Below are 24,117 nucleotides of genomic sequence, written 5' to 3'. Positions count from 1 at the left end.
CTTGCTAGCAAACTACAAAGTAATTCGATGGAAAAATAACAATAGTTCATGTTTATAATTATGATTCGAATTATCTATTTTTAAATCAACGTGTATCAATATTTATAGGAATATACTAACATAATATAAGACAATTTTATATAATTTTTATACATGTAATATTGATTTATGGTATACAAATCGTATTTATTAGTATAGTATCTTATTTTCATGTGTGTTTTCATGCGTGTTACTCACATTTATGTTTTTCTTATTTTCATAAAAACTTGCTAAATTTATTAGATCCAAAAATAAACCCAGCACATTCAAAATACAACACAGTTGATACAGGCATAGAGGAGCATTATGGATCAAATTTAACAATGATTAAAATTATTATCATAAAATGCATTTCTACGATTATTAGATACAAAAGATAGGCATTTTTCTAAATTATTTTGTTGAGAGAGAGGCTATTTTTAAAAAATAGGGTTCTTATCCCCTCTTTCTTATATAATTATATTGTTTGATTTTAAGTATAAGCATTTATAATTAAAAAAAATTAAAATAAAAAGTTATAATATTAAAAGCAGTAATTTTTTACCCAAAACTAAATATTTTCATGTAAATTCAGGGACCGTTTTCATAAAGCAATGTATCTTCAAAACTAGATATAGACATTACCCTCAAAATTTGAAAAATTTACCATTGGTAAATAGAGGGAATCTCTCAAAAATTATCTTCTTTTTTTCCTGGCCTTAATTCCAACTACTCGGGATCGGCCACCCTTATCCTAAACTTCCACTCAATATCTTCTCCATCTTATCCACGATCTTATCCTATCTTCTCTAATCACTACACTTATTCATCTAAGCATTATGAACATCCTGAACCATACATCATAGCTGGTCTCACTACAGTCTTATAGAATTTACCTTTCAGCCTCATTGGAATTCTTTTATTGCATAACACACCAAATGCTTCTCTCCACTTTAAACACCCGCATTTAATCCTGTGTCTTACATCCTCGTCAATATAACTGTTCTTTTGCATAACTGATCCTAAATACTTAAAACTTTCAACCACTCCTATCATGTCCTCGCCTATTGTCACCGAACTCCTCATTTCACTTACCTCATGTTCTCCTTTGTCAAACTCATACTCTGTCTTACTCTTACTTATTCTTAAACCCTTTTCTTCAAGAGCTGATATTCACACCTCTAGCCTATGTTTAATTTCTTCCTTATTAACATTATAATTCCTATTAACATTATATGGTCAGCGAACAACATGCACCACGGTACCTCTCCTTGTATTTCTCTAGTGATTTCATCCATAAGTAAGTACTTGAAACAGAACCTTGGTGCACTTCTACTTTTATCCTAAAACCTGCTTCTCCTCCTACACTTTTTACCCCGGTACAAATGCTATCATACTTATCCTCTATTATATTATATTTAACCTCAGTCGGTTTTCTATCATACACTTTATCCAAATCTATAAATAGTATACACAGCTTTTTCTTCTATTTCTTAAACTTTTTTATTAGTTGCCTAACATAAAATAATGGATCCATTATTGACTCACTAGGCATAAATCCAAACTGGTTTTTAGATGTTAATGTCACATTTCTTATTCTCTTATCTATTACTTATTTTCAAATTTTCATACTATGACTCTATCATTACTATTATTGTTTATTTACACTATTTTTATTTATAATTATTTACCATGTACATATTTAATATTTTTTTCCTATTCTAATATTACACTAACACTGTAAATGTATTCTTTAAAGGGTTCTTGTACCCATTAAAAATTAAAATAAAATAATCAAATAAAAAACGATAGCACAGTGGAGTCGTGGCATAGTTGGAATAAGTACAAATAATATCTGGCAGTAATTAAAATCACTATCAGAAGAAACGCTACGATCCAAATCTGTTGATTTAATTATAATTAATTTTAAGAAATTGGTGAATTATTCCAAAAGCATAATTACCTCCTATTTTTTGTTCAACTTCGATTGCCATTTGTACATAGAAGATATGTCATCGAGACAATTTGTTTTTCATATTAAAATATATTACATAAGCTTTGATTTAAGATATATATAAAAGTGTCAATATATCCGGAACACTTTCAAAAGTTAAGTTGCAAAAGCTAATATTTTGTGAAAGAGTTATCGATTTTAATCCCCCACTATGAGCAGATAAAGGGTCAGATTTACAAAAAAAATATACAAAATGATAGGTGAATACCTTATGTTTCTTTAAAAAGAAAATTGTGTCTATTCATCTATTTTTCAATAGTTATGACAGTTTTAAGTAAAAAAAATGTCAAAAATTATCGATTTTTAAAATTGTAAATTTTTTGGAGATTTCCTTCATTTACGGGGAATGAGGGAAAATTTTTTTAATTATTGATGGTAATATCTTCGATTAGATATTCATATTAATACATTAGCAACAGTGATAATAATATCAATGTGTTTGGTAATAATAGAGTGTTGTTGATACAACCGCATTTCTCACAAGTTATGTTATAAAACTAGTTGATAATATTAGGTACCCATTTAACTTTCGAAAGTTACCTCTAAAATCTACCTTAATAAATAATGTATGTTTTAATACGCAATTCACATTTGTCATTCCTAAATACTTTTTGGTGAAACTTCTATCTTCGACGCGAAGTTGAAGGTATTGGTTTTACTATGATATGCTTTCTTTTTTTTTGTGTCTGTTACCACTTTTTCTCAGCTGTCACCGGACCGATTTCTTTCAACGATTAGTCCAAAGATCACAAATCATAACTAGTCGAAGACATTACCCTCAAAATTTGAAAACATTTCCCTCGTTCCCCGTAAATGGAGGAAATCTCCAAAAAAATTCCAAATTAAAAAATCGCTAATTTTCGACATTTTTTCAATTTTTTTTACTTAAAACTGTCATAACTTTTATAAAAATGACCAAATCAATATAATTTTTTTTTATAGATGCATAATGTCTTTATCTATTATTTAGTATACATTTTTTTATAAATTTGACCCTTTACCTGCCCACAAGGAAGGATTCCAAATGGCAACTTTTTCAACTTTTTAAAATGTTTCGGAAATACTGACACTTTTTATATATATATCTTAAATTAAAGCTAATGTAATATAATTTATTATGGAAAAATAAATTTCGGACTTTATTGTGACTTCAAGGTGAAAATAGTTATCAAATGCTATTTTTGTGTGAAAATTCTCGATTTTATTTTTCACATTTTTAACTTTGTACGGGCCGGGGGTATTAAATAGTAATATACTTTACCCGGTCACTACGCCCTTTTTACCAACGGTCCGGTTTCTTGGTATACCACTCCAAGGCTGACCAACCTGTTAGTGTGTAGTGTGGTAATAGAATTACTGGAGGTGTGAGTGGTCGCCTAAGCAAAACCAGTGATCTATGTAGTGCTCAAGTGTGTACTGTGTGTATATATGTTTTGTATATACTCTTAAACTAAATAAATAAATAATTCAAAAGGTTATAATAATCAATAACAAAATATATAATAATAAACAATAATACACAATAAATGATAATAGCTTATACTTATAAAAAAAAAAAGGGTAGCCCTTCTGGCTCAACAGTAGTAAATATCAACTCACAAATCAGTAGTATATATTAGAGCTATAGACCTTATAACAAATAAACGATAATAACTATAACTCCTTCAATAAATAATCAAGATAAAACTAAAATGGTAATAAAACCTTTAATGTAGTAACAAGAAATGACTAGATATCTACTATAGTGATAGGACATTGAACAGACAAAAAAAAAAAGAAAAACACATTAAATTAATAGAAAAAAAATAATTTATCTACAATTCACTAATCACCCTTATGGCTTTTAACAATACTATATTCTCAAGACTTTTATGGTCATGGAGCGCTCAGCCATATGCTAGCAATAGGATAAATATTTTACTAAATTCTGTTCAATAAATCACAATCAATACGAGCAAAACTAGACACTCAATGAACAAAATTAAATAAATACACAAACAACTACTTACAAAACTTTAGTTGGGTAGTTGCTTCTAACGCAAAAATAAAACATAAACTATAATGCTATAACTTATTAAAAAGTGTATGGATCAACACAATTTTTTTATGATAAATAATATTTATGTCCCTTTTTCATTCGACATACTTTACCTTAATTAGGATATATATAAGGAAATAGCAGATCATGTAGTTTTTGGAATAATTCACCAATTTTTTAAAATTAAACACTATATATAGATTTGTATTGAAGCGTTAATATGATAGTCATTTTAATCACTGTTAAGTCTCATTATACTTGATCTAACTATTCCATGTCATCACTGTGCCACGACCCCCCTGTGCTGGGTTTTTTTATACTGATAAATGATAATTGTGTCGAAAAAAATGTAGGATCATATAATATTTTTATTTTCGACTTTATTGAGTATATTTTTTATTACTTGAACAGCTAATAACCGCAATATGTATGTTTTAGTATCGATTATTCTTTTTTATTTTTAATGCGAAGTTGGAAGGTATTAATTTTACTATGATGTGGTTTTTTATTTTTTGTCTATAGAAACAAATGCTAGATCTTCCTGCAACAATTTTGTTCATTGATATGGCAAAAAATCACAAATTTTATTTAGTTAAACTTAACATCGAAAAAATTTGAAAAAAATTTCTCCGTTACCCGTAATTATGAGAAAATTCTAAAAGATTACGTTTTTTGAAATTAAACTAATTTTGATCTCTGGACTAGATTTTGTTGGGCGACGGCTACTATTTAAAAAAAACGGCACTCAGTGGGATTGCATCACTAAGATACGTCCATCTTAGTTAGACAAGTATAGATGATATCTGACAGTGATTAAAATCACTATCATAAAAAACGCTTCCGTGCAAATCTGTAAATAATGTTTAATTTTAAAAAATTGGTTGATTATTCCAAAAGCTACATGATCTCCTAATTCCTTATTTATCTCCTGATTACAAGTTTTATGATTTATAAGTGTAATATATGAATTAATATATAAAGGTAAATGGTTTTATTTAAAAAAAAGTATATATAGAAGTAAAAAAATAGTATTGATCAATACATTTTTCAAAAAATTATAGCATTATACAGTTAAAAATTTAAACAAGAGTTTTTTTACAAAAATCGTATTTTTTTTATAAACTTTGATGTTTGTTTTCTCCGTGAAGACAAAATAAATTCCGAATTTTTTTTTTTTCCATAATAAATTATATTACATTAGATTTAATTTAAGATTTATATAAAAGTGTCAGTATTTCCGAAACACTTTCAAAAGTTGAAAAAGTTAATATTTTGTGAAAAAGTTGTCATTTTGAATACTTTCCTATGGGGAGGTAAAGGGTCAAATTAAAATTATATATATACTAAATGATAGGTAAAAACATTATGCATCTATAAAAAAAATTATATTGATATAATTATTATTGAAAAAGTTATGGCAATTTTATGTAAAAAATGTCGAAAATTAGCGATTTTTAAATTTGTAATTTTTTGGGGGATTCCCTCCATTTACGGGGAACGAGGGAAATTTTTTCAAATTTGGGAATAATGTCTCCGACTAGATACGATTTGTGATCTTTGGACTAATCGTTGAAAGAAATCAGTTCGGTGAGAGCTGAGAAAAAGTGGTAACAGACACAAAAAAAAAAAAAGCACATCATAGTAAAACCAATACCTTCTCAGCTTCGCGTCGAAGCTAAAAAACGCCTTGATATAAATCTGTAAATAGTGTTTAATTCTAAGAAATTGGTGTATTTTCCTTATTATGTTTAATTTATAAGAATGATATATGAATAAATAATAATTATAGTTATTAATTTTGGTATGAAATTGTTATTCAATAATTTAATATTATAATTTTTACAGAGAAATTACAAACAATTATAAAGTAATTGTCTATGTTGTTATTTTTTTTAGCAAACTTATATAACTATTAAAAGTCTTTGGGCAAAACTTCTTAGAAAATATATTTTTCTTAATTATGAATAAATACACTGATATACGAGTAATTTTTATTTGAAACCAGAATATACTTTTCTAAACCGATTTTCTGCAATTAGATTTTTTCTATAAACTCTAGTTTTTGATATTATCATTAGTTAGTATAACACAAAAAAAATGTTATTTAGACAAGTTTTCATGATTATTTTTATAATTATTTTTTTTTTTGCACTTATTTAAATTAAACTTGTGTTTAATTTAAATTTTAGCATTAATTATGCTGTAAGATTTTAATCGATTCACTATGCAGAACTGGATTTTATTTAATATACATAATATGGATGTGTTTCACATATTTCTTATTATACAAATAGTTCTATTTATTTCCCTAAATTAAAAGTCATATTTTTTTTTACAATCCTTTGTATAAATATACACATTAAAATTATAATGATCATGTATCACATAAGACATTAAAATTAGATTAAATTAAATGAAGAATTTTAGTATAAAATCTTAAGAGATCAATATTACTATATATGTGCTCCAAGAGGTTTTAACATCTTTAATAACTTTTGATCCAGCAAATATTTTGCGTTCCTTCCTTTTTTTTAATAATTTCTATATTTTTGGACTATGTGAAAGCATATTTTTTATTTTATACTGTACTGTTTGGTTACAGTTTATATATTAGTGTACATTTATATGCATATTCTGCCTGCACTATATACTCAGTTATTTATTAAAATACCTGTAATTCCTTATGTACTTATCCTAAAGTTTTTAATGACTCATCAACATTTTTTGAAAAAAAAACTAAACAATGAAAATTTTGAAAATTTAAAAAAATGAGAAAATTAAAAAATATATTTTTATTTGTTTTTTTATTTGAGACAAATTATAAAATATACTTCTAACGTAGTTCAAAACTATAAAATTTATTTTTAAAAAAAGTAATGTAAAATATTCGCTAAAAAGTTATTAAAGATTTAAAAAAATGATGGGACACTCTGTACTTAATAACTGTATTTGGTATCTAATTGGTAATATTATATGACTTATTTTAATTTTTTATAAAACTATGCTAAGAAAAAATCGGGCCCAATAAAATTTCCGCATGTTGGAATATCTTTTGGTACGGAAGGATAACTTCCAGAAGGACTCGTCACTTTGATGATCAATGATAAGCCATCAGACCATTCTAATGTCTTTTCGCTTCTTAAAAGCCAATATCCTGAAATATAAAAATTATTAAACAAAAAATAGCCTGTAATGCAGTGGTTATTAAAAAATAAAAATTATTAGAATTAAATTCATTTGTTATTATCGCAATCTGATTATAAAATGAAAAAATAATTTAATAACTGAGTAAAAATTACCGGGATTATCTGCCAAAAATCGTATAGCTGATACACCAGCAAAAGGCACTGAAACTGAATTTTTTAAAACGGGATTATTAAGATTTCTGTTTAATAATTTCCCGTCATTATCTAATTTTCTTATTTGATCAATTAAATTCAAGTAAATTTCAGATTTTTCACCAACTTCGTAAAAATGATATCCATGCAGATGAAATGAATGAGGAGCCTTTTTTTGATCATTTGTATGTTCTAACAAAAAATGTAAAGTTAATATTAAGTTATTATAACCTATCAAGATTGAGTTTTGCGAATTACTTTTTATTTCGTTTAGTATTATTGATAGAAGTTAACAATATTTTACCTGCGTCAAAGATTACAATTTCTACTGAAGAGCCAAATTGTATATCAATTATATGAGTACACTCGCAAAAACTTATTGAGCATCTTTTGGGCAAATTTCCTATATTACAAATTTCTAGATCTTCAGGATGATTTAAAAGTAACGGCTGAGATGGTAATATCATCGATATATTATTAAAAGCTGGTTTAGACCACAAGGCTAAAAATATGAATGGGCTATTATTAAATCTGAGGTCACCTAAGCAACAAATTTTATCATAATTTTTCATACTTCCTAAGTTCTGTCTTACAGTGGAAAATCCTAGATAAACTATATTATCGACATTAGGAGTAGATAACTTGTATGGTAATGGTTTTAAACTAGATGTAATCAAATTTGGCTCCGATAAATCTTCTTTCTATACGTTGATGGTAAATAACCAAAATAAATAAATAACAATACAAGTTATAAGTAATAAAAGTTACAAAATGTGATACATTTTTTGTAATAAATAATCTATCAAATAAATTCGAGCTAAAGAAAGCACAGTTTTAAAAAAAAGTATCCTAAAACCTTTTATAATATTTGGACGTTGTTAAAAAAACTGTATTTTATCACTATTCTAAAAATAAATATTTGTATTTTTTTTTAAGCTAATTATATATTAATATATAAATAATTCATTAAAAATGTATTAAAAACTTTAGAAAATTAAATGATTCTGTCACAATTATAGTTGAGTAAAAAGGAGTAAGAGACAAATAGGAAAAGATAACGAGTTCAATATTTCTTAAAATCAATTACGTTTAGCAACAAATCCGTACAAGCATAAATGCCTCTTCTAGTACACTTTTTAATCATTAATACTAATATACATGTACGCAAGTTGATTTTAGTTGAGGTTAGAAATTCATATGTAGCGTTTTTTGAAGTAATTCTAATATTTTAGGTTTTAGTATCTAAGGTGAATTTTTCAACTATCTTTCTAATATATTCTGAAAGTACTACTCAGTACCTGTTAATTCATTAGAGACTCGTTTTTTAAAAATAATTTTGGTTACAATCCTTTACGTTGAGAAAGATGACTAAAATTGTAATTTTTTTTGAAAACTAACAATTTATCCATTAGAAGATGAAAGAAGCAATCGAAAGAATTTATGATATGGAAGAAGTTCTCGTGCAAATTTTAAATTGTAAATCCATTCATAGAAATTAGAAATAATCATAGAAACTTAGTCTCGTCACCATACTACATCTTACCCTATATTAGTGTTTTTTTTTTAAATAAACAAATGATTTTTCTTTTCGACTATAAATAGCTATTTGGTCTCTTACGTCCTTATTATTAATATTTTATTAATATTATTAATTTTTTTTTTAATATTTGAAAAACTTAAGTTAATATTGATTTAAGGGTTAAGGGCTGATGAAATCTTTATTTTCTTGTTAAATAGCTCAACAAAGATTTATAACAAATAAAATAATAATTATTACATATATGATAACACTTATATTTTTAAAGAAAAATCGTGAGACATAGTTTTTCAATCACTCTGTACTTCTTTATATTTTATATTTTACGACCAATATTCTACTAATAATCTTAGATATGTCACATAATTGTAGTTGATATTTTTTCTTGTAATTTTTTTTTAAATTTCAAAGCAAAATAAATCTTATGAATTTATAAAAAAGTACTAATAATTTAGTATTGTTAAAAAGGACCCTTTCAATTGTCAATATGATTCTAAATATATTATTAAAAATGAACTTAATTAGCTTACAATATGTATTGGATTTTTTATATCTTCAATAATAGCATTTAAAGACGAATTGTAGTAAACAGTTATAATGTGATTTAAATCCATATTTAAACAATGACTTGTGGATTTCATAACCATATAATAAATGCCTTTTCCCTCACTTGTTGTCACAATAAAATCTAAAGTTTCATCTAAAACAAAACTTACTACTTCATATCTCAATGTAATTATTAACGGTATTTTAATAATTTACTAGCACCTTTACCTGATTTAATAATGATAGAATCTACAATTTTTGGTACTACTGGATTTCCATCAATTGAAATAATTGTTAAATGATGTTGATTAAACTTAATATAAACGGGACACTTTAAATCACCTCCAAAATTTATGACTCTAAATCTATACCTTCCATTAGTTTTAAGAGATATTGACTAAACATAAAGAAAAAACTAATAAATTACTCAATTTTAAATAATGATATAACCTATTTTTTTGTTTAAGTAAATTTGCATTTTCTCATTTTTCATCAAGATATATATTATGAAATAATAATATTTATATTAAATATAACATTTAATGGCTCATCTATATACAATAGGGACGTAATTAAAGGAGAGCAAGGAGAGCTTGCTAAAGTTACCTTGGTCATCAGACATTTTTTAAATTTTTAGGCGGCCAAATCGAATGTTTAAATCAATCGGTCAATCAAATCAACTTAGTTGCCCCTTTAAGAAAATAACTTGGATATGTTCTTAATAAAAATAGAAAATAAAATAAAACATTAATATAAAATTACTGTTTGCAGAAGCGTGAAGTTATGGGGACAAGATTTTTAAAATATCAACTTATACATATTAATTTAATTAAAACTATTATACATGGTTTTACGTCTAGTTATTGAATAATTGAATATTCATTGAATTTCAAAATTATAAACCAAATTTATTACAACTATTAACTTCTAATATTTGATTATAAAATTAATCATTTCATCTACTCTTAAATTTAAATACTTTTAGCAATATTAAGTGAAAAAGTAAACTACTAAATTGAATTTAAGTTCAAAAAACTAATAAGACCTTGTAATATTGCTTATAGCTTATTTAAATGTCAACATAAGTATTTTGAATTTAAATCATACATCACAAATCAACGAAATTGCTCAACTTTGATACATAGAAGTTAATATTTATAGAATTTATATATTTATATTTTTATTTATATAAAATATAATATTTTAAATAATACCAATGGTGTACTTATTAAAAAATGATTATTTACTCGATCAGTTACTCTATAATTGAAATATCATACAATTATTATTAAAATTTTCGAGCTGTTTGAAGTTAGTGGCGATCAGAAAAAAGCAGTTATTTTTAAAAAACGGCAACATTGTCATGTCGTACATCAATAAACGCTTTTATTCATAGGAATATGATAAACTGGTACACCCATAACACCTATCAATTTATGACCTAATAAAAATACCGTTTATTAAAAATAGGTACATTTTTGATCATTCCTAAACTTAAAACAGCTGTAACTCGTTGATAATCGAAACATATAGAAATATTTTTTAACAAAAAAATCTTTTTAATTGAATATAATATAAAAAAAATTGGGGTTCCTACTTGAAAACTGCAAATTGATGATGATTAAATTATAAGGGATGATAGCAGAAAATTAATTCTTCATATAAACAAAAAACCATTATTATTATTAAAAAATAAAATAAAATTGTAATTAGCTCTAAGATTTCAGAACATATTTCGCGAGACCTGAGTTATGGAATTACCTATATCTAGTATTAATTTGAGGGATAAGTTTCTATATTTTAGTAATTGAAAATATTATTTACATGACAATGTAGAAGTAAAAGTAACACCTTTAAATTTATTTCATAGGAGTTATTGAATTTTATTTTTATTAGAGATCTGTAATAGAATTTGTTAATTATAATGATTTCAATATATAGCTACCGTGTTAGACGTATTTCCATTAACTCTCATTTCGTAAATATTACCAGAAGAAATTTGTTCGATTAACAAGTTGTTCAAATCGTGATCATACAAAGTACTATGAGGTTCTCTACGTTTTGACTGTTTTACTATGAAAACTCCAAATAACTTTTCAGTTAATTCATCTCCTTAAAATAAAAATATAAAACTACTTTTAATTTTAATATTTTTATATAATTTAGATTAAAAAAAAATTACCTGATAATACTTGCCACCAATGAGTACCAGCTTCAGAAGCTCTAAATTTGTACTGGAATGTTGTGAATGGCAATATTGAACATTGAGTAACCATTGGAGCACCATCCATTACCGGTGTTTCTTTTTGTAATTGACCTCTCCAATGTACTGATAGACTATGGCCTGGTATTTTATTTATAATGTCAACTACCAATACATCATTTTGACAAACCTTTAAAATTTTTGGTTTTTATAAAAAAAAATAAATTCCAGCGAAAATGTAATATATATACAGAGTGGCCCACCACTCACTGACAACTTAAATAACTTTTGATCCAGTTAATATTTTTAGTTGATTTTTTTTTTTTAATAATAGTTATACGTTAGGTCTATAGCTATATCTCAATAATTAATTTTTTTACATTTTATTAAAAATATTAATTATTTTTAAATTTTAAATAAAATGTAAAAAAAAAATCCTTAGATAGCTATTTTGTAGAGTAGAATTTAAGAAAAATTTTAGTAAAAAAATATCTTATTAATATTCAGTAGTAAATATTCTGTAGCGTTTTGAAGTTTGTAAAAATTTGAATTTTCATGTACTATTTTACGGTTATAAACATTGAAATACGTATTGAGAAAAGGACAGAAGAAAACGCTATCTTTTCATGATTACTGTGTATACATATGATGATAGTGTGTATACATTACAAACTTGGCATAAATACCATGATAAGAAATTAGATAAGGCAATTATTACTTATCACTCTCATTCAAAAGTATATTGAAAAGATAGCGTTTTCTTCTGTCCTTTTCTCAATACGTATTTCAATGTTTAATACCGTAAAATAGTACATGAAAATTCAAATTTTCACAAACTTCAAAACGCTACAGAATATTTACTACTGAATATTAATAAGATATTTTTTTACTAAAATTTTTCTTAAATTCTACTCTACAAAATAGCTATCTTAGATTTTTTTTTTACATTTTATTTAAAATTTAAAAATAATTAATATTTTTAATAAAATGTAAAAAAATTAATTATTGAGATATAGCTATAGACCTAACGTATAACTATTATTAAAAAAAAAAAATCAACTAAAAATATTAACTGGATCAAAAGTTATTTAAGTTGTCAGTGAGTGGTGGGCCACTCTGTATAATAAAATAAAAAACATAATCTTTTAGATAAGTGTTTTATGTGTATGTTATCTATTTTTTAATCAGAGGTGCACATTCAGTCAAAAATTTAGGCATGCTTAAATTATTGATTCCAATGATCATTAATATTTTTAAAAATATAAAACTGGTAGGTACTAGAAAATAATAAAACATATTGAACCAAATTAACTAAAAAGATAAAGGATCTCAATTATTATACCTTATATTTTGTCTTATTATATACAATGTATACATAATAAAAATATATAAATATCTACATGTGATAAATTCAATTTCCATTTTCTTATTGAATATTATTTTTATTATACATTTGTAAGTAGGTTGTACGCACAATAAACAGGGTATTGCACCATAAGTATGTGATAATATAAATAGTTTGAACAACTTAATTATTTGATTTTAATAATTTAATGTTAATTAATTATATTATTATATGTTTATTAATATATTATTTAATAATTTTAATAATTTTGTGATTTTGAAAATAAATAACAATTATTACAAAATATATGTTGCCATCCAAAAAACAAAAAATATTCGTTTGTTGTATATTAAATAAAATGTCTATATTACCCTTGTAAAAGCATCAATACTTTTCAAAAATTTTAATAAAGATTTATTTTTTTAAGTATTAGTTCAGGCTTATTTACAGAAGAGATTTAAAAGATAAATAAAATTCAAGAGATTTATAATCCTATTATACAACCAATTTTTATTTAAGTACTTTTATAAATATCATTTTTTAAAATTTTATTATTTATTATTAAATATTACTTGTTCATACTTACGTGAATTGATGGTCCAGGATGTTGTCTATTTGCAGTGATAATTTTGTTTATTGAACTACGACAATACAAATCATTGGAGTTGGTTTGATTGTGTAAACAATTTAGATTGTTTCTATAATAATATTAAATTAATATGTTCGTTAATTGTGTAATTATTACCTAAAAAGTTTCCAGCAGCTCATTGATTTCGATGTAATAAACCAAATGTATCAATATAAAATGTTAATATCACTTAACTAGGTAACAAGTTTACAATACAATCGTCCATGAAATAAATAAAAAAAATCATCCTAACATTAAAACAGCAATATAATTAAAAACATTTTTTTTTATACAATTTCAATGCTTAATTGTGAAAACACGTAATTTTTACATTAAAATAACTAGTAAAAAAAATAAAGTTAGTGTGAAAATAAGTACAAATAAATTATTAAAATTATTTTAAAATATTTAAAAATATAATTTAAGTAACCTTCATTGTAATTTTAGATTGGGAATATATAACAAGATATTTTTTTATTTCATTCAAATTAAATTAGTTACATAAAATCCCTTTATCTTTGAAAACATCCATTAGAAAGAAAAATTAGAAAAAAATTGAATTGTATTACAACCTATGGCGCAAATAGATGGTGTTAGAAGATTGTACACCACATCCTTAATAAACAATTTTACAGAGTATTTTTAAAAGTTGAGTGCTTGACGCGCACTGCCTCGGGTTCGAAACTCGGTCACGGGCGTCTTCATTTGACAAACGAGAGATCAGTTCGATAATTGGAGTCGCCATCTCACTCTCCGGCGACGGACTAACCACCCGTCCCGGAATATAAATGGTTAAGAAAACCTCCTCCTAAGGGGAGGTCGCTATAGCCCTTAATGGACTAATAAAAGCAAAAAAAAATGTTAAAAGATAAACTAGGAAACAGAAAATTGAAAAATAATGATTGAACCTAATTAATCCCCAGTTGTAAGTTTAAGCCTACAATAACTTAAAATTATACTTAATAAAATTATTTGTTTTTTTACCTTCGGATGTTTAAAGCTTCTAGTACAATTTTATAACGGCATATCTGTGGCCATTCAAGTTCATGACATTCTCTGTCACAACTGACTCTTTTAGATTCTTCTAAATTAAATGAGTCAATTTATTAATATAATTTATTATTTTTATATCTAATAAATTATATAAATTATATATATATATATATATATAGGTTAATTGTTTTTTAGTCAATTAGTTTACGTAAAAAATTAAATTTGACATAGTGTTATGGTTATTTTTTTTAATACCTAAACTTGTTTACAAATCTTCAACTAAAATTGTATATTTCTTTCTTAATAAGTATACTGCAAAAAGTAAAAAAAATGTAATGCTCTATGCTTAATAAAATAAATCAGACTTATTTGTTAAAATTAATTTCAATTTTAAGTTTTTAAATGCATGGGCTTAAATTAAAAAAATGTATTAATTAATAGGCAAATACAAAAATTATCCTAGTAAAAAAATAATTTGGCGTGTATAATGAATAAATATAATAAATACATTTTTTTTTTTTAAATATTTTTTTAATTTCCTATTGTATTCTTTTAATAAATTTATGAAAATAACATATAATGTTCTGTATTAATTATGGTAAAATTATTAAATTTTTTAGTTGAAACCTATTACATTATCCTTGATATTCGTTGAAGTTATTTGAATCTAAATGAGATAAAAAACCCAGCACAGGGGGTCGCGGCACAATGGTGACGTGGCATAGTTGGATCAAGTATAATGATATCTGACAGTGATAAAATCAACATACAGTAGTTATGAAAAAAAATTGTATTGATCCATACATATTTCAAAAAGTTATAGCAATTTAAACTTGAAAATATAAAATTGAAAATTAAAATTTTTAACACAAAAATATCATGTTTTTAATTACGGCAGCTATTTGCGCATAGAAGATAAGTCGATAGAAGAATTTTTTTAATTTTATAGTACATGATACAAGTTATAATTTGATAATCTTTAGATAGTGTTTAATTTTTAAAAATTGGTGTATTATTCCAAAAGCTACATGATCTGCTAGTTCCTTATTAATATCCTGATTAAGATATAGTATGTCAAATGAAAAAGAGATTATTAAAAAATATTATTTCTCATAAAAAATTGTATTGATCCATATATTTTTCAAAAAGTTATAGCACTTTAAAGTAAAAAATGTAAATTATAAAATCGAGAATATTCACACAAAAATAGCATTTGGTAGCCGTTTTCACCATGAAGACATGTCTAGAGGTCAATTTTTTTTTTCAAATTAAAGTACATTACATTAGCTTTAATTTAAGATATATATAAAAGTGTCAGACTTTCCGGAACATTTTCAAAAGTTAAGTTGAAAAAGTTAATTTTTTGTGAAATAGTTGTCATTTTAAATCCCCCCCTTGTGGGCAGATAAAGGGTCAAATTTACAAAAAAAATATACCAAATGATAGGTAAAGACATCAAACATCTATAAAAAAATTATATTGATATGTTCATTTTTTAAAAAGTTACAGCAATTTTTAGTAAGTAGTGGATTATTCCAAAAGCTACATGATCTGCTAGTTTTTTATTAATATCCTGATTAAGATAAAGTATGTCGATTAAAAAGGGGATTATTAAACAATATTATTTCTCATAAAAAAATTGTGCTGATCCATACAATTTTCAATAAACTATAGCATTATAAAGTTAAAAATGTAAAAAATAAAATCGAGAGTTTTCACACAAAAATAGTTCAAAAGTTAAGTTGAAAAAGTAAATTTTTTGTGAAAAAGTTGTCACTTTAAATCCTCCCCTGTGGACCCGCATGAAAGGGTTAAATTTATAAAAAAATATACCAAATGATAGGTAAAGACATCAAGCAACTATAAAAAAAAAAATTATATTGATTTGGTTATTTTTAAAAAAATTATCGCAATTTTAAGTTATGAAAATTGAAAAAATGTCAAAAATGAGCGATTTTTAAATTTGTAATTTTTTGGAGGTTTCCTCCATTTACGGGGAACGAGGGAAATGTTTTCAATTTTTGAGGGTAATGTCTTCGACTAGTTATGATTTGTGATCTTTGGACTAATCGTTGAAAGAAATCGGTCCGGAGACAGCTGAGAAAAAGTGGTAACAGACACAAAAAAAAAACACATCATAGTAAAATTTTAAACTTTTTCAGTTTTGCATAGAACCTAAAAAATTTATCACGTACAATACAATATTTTAGTTTTTACTATATCTTTCATTTGTGTTATGTCATTATAACTAACTATTATATTGTTGATTGTTAGTTTTTCAGAGTTTATTCATCAAGGGCAAACAAACCGTCTTCTTTTAGTTGAGCGTGACAACTGACCTCGCGTACTTATAAAGGTAAAAAATGTTTTAATTTTTATTCATTTACTAACGTTTTTATGATAAGAAATCATACACATTCGAAAACAGAAGAAGATTTGAAATTACCTAAGAGAGAGTTAAAAAATTTTAAAACACTGACAACCTTATCTAGTTTCTCTTAGTAGTCAATATTTTTTAATAATGATAAGGCAACGTTATGAAATAGAATTGTTAAGCGAAATTATATATTTGCATCACTATTATAATTTGTATTAACAGTATTTCGTAAAATATGACAATTTTAAAATATAGACTGAGAGAAAGGCGCTAGTAAGACTATGTACAATGTTAGATGTTTCTTAACTTCACTTCTCCTCTCGTTCGCGTATAAAAATGTTGATAACTTTAAAAAGCACTGGTCCAAAAGTTGAAATCGGCCAATCATTTTCTTAATTAGATCGTTTCTTATTTTATAAGCTAGTTAAAAATCTATATTACCAATTAAGAAATTAAATTTGACACTCTTTAAAAATTATAAGGTATGATGCTAAAACTAATTAATAATAATAATAAAGAGTAATCTGATTTTTGAAACTACTGGTAAAAAGAAGTTTATTTATTTGATTTTTATACTAAAAGTGATTTTAATATAATTGTACTCTGTATGATTTGGGTATTGTAAAATTTAGATCGTGAATTGTGAATAATTTGATTAATGCATTAAATATATTTTATTTTAGGTAAATTAGTGTTTTATTATACAATTATTGAAAAAATGTCTTTTTATAAAAATTTATAATGAAATGCTCTGATAATTCATTACTAAAATTAAAATTATGTTTTAATTTAAATTTACGAAGAAAATTAATATTTACCGAAATCGGGTATTGGCGTGTAATATATTATAGTAACTACCACAGATAGAAGACCGACAAAAATTGACAATCGAAGTATACAAGTGCAAATTGTGTTATTTTTATTGGCCATTTTACAAAAATATTAATAAATATTAACGTAAAAATTCATAACATAAACTATATTATTGTGAGCAAAATACAAATTGTAAGTGACATAACAGCACACGTATAAACAGGATTTTAGCTACTATTATTCGAATGAAAGTTAACGAATGAAGTAAGATGTTAAACTGCAATATACAAGTGAAACTAATGTACAATTAATAGAGACTGGACCATACTAAAAAATAATAGTAGGACATTTTACTTGACCTACTCAAAATACGTGCGCACGCACACACATGTAGACTACTTGTTTTTAAGTAATTTTATGTTACTTTATTTATCTATTTTACTATATTATTTTATTTAATTGATGCAATATTTTTTAATACTTATCATAGCGTCATGAGGTATAGCGATTAAAAGTGGGGTTAAGAGTTGTGTGATATTTTTTTCAAGTTCCCATAATTTTAATACAAAAATAGCATATTTTTGAATACGGTAGCCATTTGCGCATAGAAGATAGGTCGTCGGAACAAATTTTTTTTTTTCATTTTATAGTACATACAATAAGCTTTAATTTGATATATGTTTAAAGGACGCAGTATTTCCGGAACACTTTCAAAAGTTAAGTTGAAAAAGTTCTATTTTTTATACAATTTTTCAAGTTTTGAACGCCCCCTATATATGGGAAAATTGTCCAATTTTAATAAATAGTATGTATATTTTAAGAAAAAAAAGTGAAAAAATTTCGAAAATTAGCGATTTTTAAATTTGTAATTTTTTTGGATATTTCCCCCATTTGCGGGGAACGAGGGAATTTTTTTCAATTTTTAAGGGTAATGTCTTCAACTAGATATGATTTGTGATCTTTTGACGTATTTTTGAAAGAAATCGATCCAGTGAGAACTGAGAAAAAGTGGCAACAGACATAAAAAAAAAAAAAAACACATCATAGTAAAATTAATACCTTCTCCGCTTCGCATCGAAGCTAAAAAAAACACACCTTAGTAAAACCAATACCTTCTCAGCTTCGCATCGAAGACAAAAATTAATAACAATAATATGAAAGTCATAGATTTTCATCATTTTTGTGAAAAATTATACAATTTGTTGCTTTAAATGTATTAGTGCACACAATTACTTGGAGGGTGAGACAGATTCAATTTCATCAATTCAAATCTAAAGAACTCCCTTGAATGAGCTAATGTATACTAATGTAAGCTATAAATCTTACTTTATAGTAAATATGAACAAAACTACATTTTTTGTTTATAAATGTTTGACAAATAACGTTTCAGCATTCAAAAATAAAAAATGTAATCATTGGAGGAAATTACAAAGGAAGGTGGATTAAAAAAGAATATTTTAAAAATTTAGTAAAATTTTTCTATAAATAAAACTAAAACATAAAAGTTTTATACTTTGCAACTAAGTTTCTATTTTTTCATTAAAAATAATTAAAACAAATTATTTACAATATAATAATGAAATTCAATATTTAACATAATATCTTATTAATTCAGTCTACATTTAAATACATAATACAAATTGAAAAATACTCTTAAATTAATTTACATTGATTCATAAGTACTGAAAGAGAATCTTTAATGGCATGAAATACAATATTCTTTATTTGTAATTTGTCTTCATGGTTAGTATGACTATCAGTGAGATCACGAAACTCTTGTGTCATGCGAAAGGAATGGTGCACATTTTCAGGAGAAACAAAGTCTTCAGCAACTTTTATACAGTTGTGCAAATTTCTTACCTAAAATTTATTAATATTTCATTTTCTTAATTTAATTATTTAGCTATTTTCCAAAAACTACTTTTTTATTTTAATACATTTTTTAGGAATTATACACTATTTGTAAAACCAAATCTTAATGTTAGACATGGTGATCAATACAAATTCGTTTTTTTAATTTTAACTTATGAATCTAAAATTTATAATTATTTGATTAGATGTACTGCATGAACAGTAATTATAGGTTTAAATGAGTCAATTTTATTGAAAGTCTTGCAAATTTAAATACCTGATGGGGTGCGCCGGCGGGAATGAAAACTGCATCACCATAACATTGGACAATTGGATAACCTTTGACTCCATACTCTTTGAATAAACGTTCTCTTAGATATGCATCCAAATAATGAGATTGATCATGAATTGGATCATGATGCTGTTCTGGGAAAATTCCTTGTTCAATAGAAACTTTATTTAAAAAATCTCTAATACAATCAGCATCAGATGCATGATAAATGTGCCATAAAGCTCCTGGGATTTCTCCTTGCTCATAAACACGTTTTTTTGTTAAAATATCACACCCTGCCTCTTCAATTACTTGTAAGGCTTCTTTAACATGCCAATTGTAATCAAATTCTTTACAATTTTTTGTGATTGCAACATAAACCATAACATTTACTGCATCTGATATATCTAAATGCAAATTAGTTGTGCCCAAAAGTTTATATTTTGTACCAGCATTACCATATGCTGTGTACATTTTTGGTCCTAAATCAGGGCGAACAAAACCTTCAGGTAAGCGAGATGCCAAATTAAATTTACCATCACGATGAGTGTATTCTTTTAAAGGTAGTGAATTCATTAAATCTTGGAATCTATCAGGTAAGGTTTCAGCAAAATCAGCTGAAGGTGGCCAATCTTTTAACTTTAATAACATAGAATTACCTCTATTGTCACATAAACGCTCAGAAGCATTTTCAAAACCATTCCAAAATTTACTCATGGGCTGATTAGGAACTAACTTACCACTAGCACAATTAATCAAATCATTTTTTTGATCACCAAAATCACGTGAAAATGACTCAGGATGCCATAATGAAGAATTCAAGTTTTTCCCTACATCACTTACAATTACTGGTTGTCCTCGTTTCCATTGATCCTAAAAATTACAAATACAATTTCAATTTAAAAAATTAGTAATTTAGAAATATAATTCAAATAATATTTTAAGTGATAAATCTCTATATTTACTTGAAATAGATAACAATTATCAACATTTTTTGGATCAAGTAAACGTAATAAACGTCCATCGCATAGCCAAGTGTGAGGAACACTAGTAGTTCTTTCAATTAGTAGTGATAATTTTGGTGCATACATTTCTTTGGTATTTATAGATGTTTCTATTTGATCAGTAATAGGATTTGTTAAATTGAATAAACAATTTACTTTTTCTTCATCTTCTTTACTTTTAAGGAAAAAATCAAAACATTGTTTACTTAATAGCTTTTTCAACGCTGGAGTATCAATTTCATCTTCTTCATCTGAACTACTGTTTATATTGTTCATGAACATATCAGTTATAGGATTTAAATTAATTGATGGTAAATTTTTATTTGACTGTAAAGAACAATTACAATCCAAAAGTATTTTATTTTTATAACAAATATCATGCATATATTTAGACATAAGATTTAAAGCATCTCCAGCAAGAATTTGTGTAATGGTTAAATGATCTACTTGATGTTCTACTTGATCAGAACAATACAACCATTTTTCTTTATCTCGTTTCCTCTTATAATTTTTTTTACTGTTAGGAGAAATAGATGGGCTTTTTAAGAGTCTACTTTTATAACAGTCAACACAAACTACAAAACCACATTTTCCACAAACCCAGTGATGATTAAATATTGTTGTTTTACAAACATCACACATCTCGCGAATTCCATTAACACATTTTTTCCAAGCTACTTTGCGTTTTTTACGTCTGTTAGGCCAATTTAAATATAAAGCTTCATTTTCATCCTGAACAAACCTACAAAACTGACCTCCAGTATCTTCTAAGACTTTTAATGCTACTTGTACATCAAAATTATCTGGAACATTATTTGAATCAGGAAGCCACATTTTTAAATCAGCATTATTCATATCTTTATATGGATCTGGATAACCAGCAACAGATAGCCGCCCAGTTTTTGTGAATCGTAATTGACGGAATGCATAAAATCTACAAGTAATATTGTCATAATCTCTTTTAGTCAAGTTTTTTTTTGACTGGTAAGAGCGACATTCAATGCATTTATCAATTTTTGGTGGTAAACCTAAACATAAACCTTTTTGTAAAAATCGTTCTAAAGTATTTCTCCATTTTTCAACTTCTTGAGATTGATCAGTAAATATATCTGGAATACCGACAGCAACTTCTTTACAAGATTTTGGTTTTTGTCTTTGAAAATTAAACTTATTCATAATTTTAGATTTTGGTATTTTTTTCTTTTTACAAGAATTATCACTTTCTGTATCATAATTACTACTACAACTACTACTACTACTACTACAACTTAATTTTTTTGATTCAGAAAGTTTTCTTTTACGGTTTTCACTACACATTTCGAGTGATTTTTTTTTTTCATTTACCTTATTAGAATTAACCAGACAATTATTGTTATCACTAGATAAATTTAGGTTATCAACATTAATACAATCCTTAAAAGCATTATTTAGCTGAACTATATTTTGAACATTTTTATCAACAAGTTTTGCACAGTTTTCATACTCTATTAATTCACCATTAAAATCATCTGTACTATTTGATATCTTGTAATTTAGACTTGATAATGAATCATTACAATTTTTGTAATTAAAATCAAATAATTTAATACTATACTTTTTTTCCTGCGGAATTTCATATGTATTTGAATGATTAGCTAATGATTTAAAATCATTTGAGACAGAATTGCCTAATTGAAAAAATATACACATCACATTTAAAATACATTTTTAAATAAATCCATAGTTTGCTGGCCTCACAGCAACACTGTATAAAATATTTTCAAGAAAGTCATTAAGTTTCTTTGAACTTATGAAAATACTATTAGTTGAAATTTAAACAAGGTTGATGTAAATTAATGATAGCACCAAACTGAGTTCAAGTATTACATTTTTGACTGAATGTATATTGTGCAGTATTGCTGTGGGGATGGATATTTATTTGTTTGAACTTACATTCTGAATCAATATTTTGATCATTTGACAAAAATTTTTCACAATGTGTCATCATTAAAATTATAGACTTTGTACTTTCCTCTAAAAAAAAAAATATTTTAATTTAAATGATTCTCATTTCTAAAATAATTTAAATGAATCCTACAATACTCAGTTTACTAATACATAATAATAGGAATAAATAATAAATATGAGATATAATATTTTAAGATAGTAAATCAAAACAAAGATTTTCATAGTAAAACTAAACAAAATTTTATCAGACACAAAAACAATTATTTCAGACAGTACAAAAATTTGAGCTTATTAATTTCAGGATAATGAATTTGACACATACATAAATACTACACAAGAATAAAGTTTAAGGGATCTTGGAGGCTAAGTTACTCCCAAATACAATAAATTATAAATACTTCTTTTGGAGGAAAAAAATTAAAATTTGCTCACTCAAATTTTTTTTTAGACTGCCTATAATGATATATATTAAAAATTTACTTTAACTGATACAATAACTATTTTTCTTTTTATTATTTTTAATACACTTATTCTACATTGGGAAAACTCATTAAAAAACAAACGAATATTAATTTAATACTGTTAAGAACTTTAATTAAATGGATATTTAACTTTTTAACCTTTAATTAGTATAGTTGAAAATTAAATTGTTTAATTAAATATCACTTTGTTTTAATTTATACATTAGTGAAATTAGGAACTTAATTATAAAATTTATGAATTAATAAATCAAAAAGAAACTTCTTATTTATATTAAACACATACAAAAAATTAAAGTAAAAATAAATAACTTACTTATTGTTTAACATTTACGACTTTTGTTCCAATATCATACAAATATTTTTTAAAAGGTAGTATTTTAAATAGTAATAAAAAATGTTTGATTTTGTAATTCAAAACTAATTCTTTATTAAAATTCAATTGCATTTTGTACTTATATTAATTTATATAGTTTTTCATTAATCGTGATAGGAAATACAGCTCAAAATGTTCAAACATATTCTTAGAAATGTTGACTGTCTAATGTCTGTCCACTTTTGTATATCATTAAATAATAATAAGTGAAAATAACAATAATCGCCATATTCATGTTTTCATTAGCCTATTTGCTTTCTATGTTAATTTTCATCTAATAGTGTTATCAGTTCAAATGACCATTGTTATAGTAATTTTTATCTCTAATCTTTTATCAGT

At 25.1% G+C, this 24,117-nt stretch overlaps 2 protein-coding genes across 2 annotated transcripts; both read right to left on the bottom strand.

Annotated features, from left to right (window-relative positions):
• Window positions 1-6,049: 6,049 nt before the first annotated feature.
• LOC126901979 (uncharacterized) lies at window positions 6,050-18,169 on the bottom strand. The gene is made up of 11 exons (XM_050678975.1): window positions 17,856-18,169; window positions 14,652-14,751; window positions 13,626-13,737; window positions 11,674-11,884; window positions 11,437-11,603; window positions 9,720-9,888; window positions 9,476-9,645; window positions 7,983-8,109; window positions 7,713-7,910; window positions 7,370-7,600; window positions 6,050-7,224 (listed from the first exon to the last, which is right to left on the bottom strand). The coding sequence occupies exons 1-11, from the start codon at window positions 17,965-17,967 to the stop codon at window positions 7,070-7,072; spliced, it is 1,752 nt and encodes a 583-aa protein (XP_050534932.1). The 5' UTR covers window positions 17,968-18,169; the 3' UTR covers window positions 6,050-7,069.
• Window positions 18,170-19,360: 1,191 nt separating this feature from the next.
• LOC126901977 (lysine-specific demethylase 3A) lies at window positions 19,361-24,071 on the bottom strand. Its single transcript, XM_050678973.1, has 5 exons — window positions 23,719-24,071; window positions 22,909-22,989; window positions 20,938-22,643; window positions 19,979-20,845; window positions 19,361-19,710 (listed from the first exon to the last, which is right to left on the bottom strand). The coding sequence occupies exons 2-5, from the start codon at window positions 22,961-22,963 to the stop codon at window positions 19,504-19,506; spliced, it is 2,835 nt and encodes a 944-aa protein (XP_050534930.1). The 5' UTR covers window positions 22,964-22,989; window positions 23,719-24,071; the 3' UTR covers window positions 19,361-19,503.
• Between the last annotated feature and the right edge of the window lie 46 nt (window positions 24,072-24,117).

Source organism: Daktulosphaira vitifoliae, unplaced genomic scaffold, assembly GCF_025091365.1.
Source record: "Daktulosphaira vitifoliae isolate Bord-2020 unplaced genomic scaffold, ASM2509136v1 Scaffold_3, whole genome shotgun sequence".
NCBI classification, from domain to species: domain Eukaryota; kingdom Metazoa; phylum Arthropoda; class Insecta; order Hemiptera; family Phylloxeridae; genus Daktulosphaira; species Daktulosphaira vitifoliae.
Note: the sequence above shows the minus strand (reverse complement) of the source record. Positions and strands in the feature narration are given on the sequence as shown.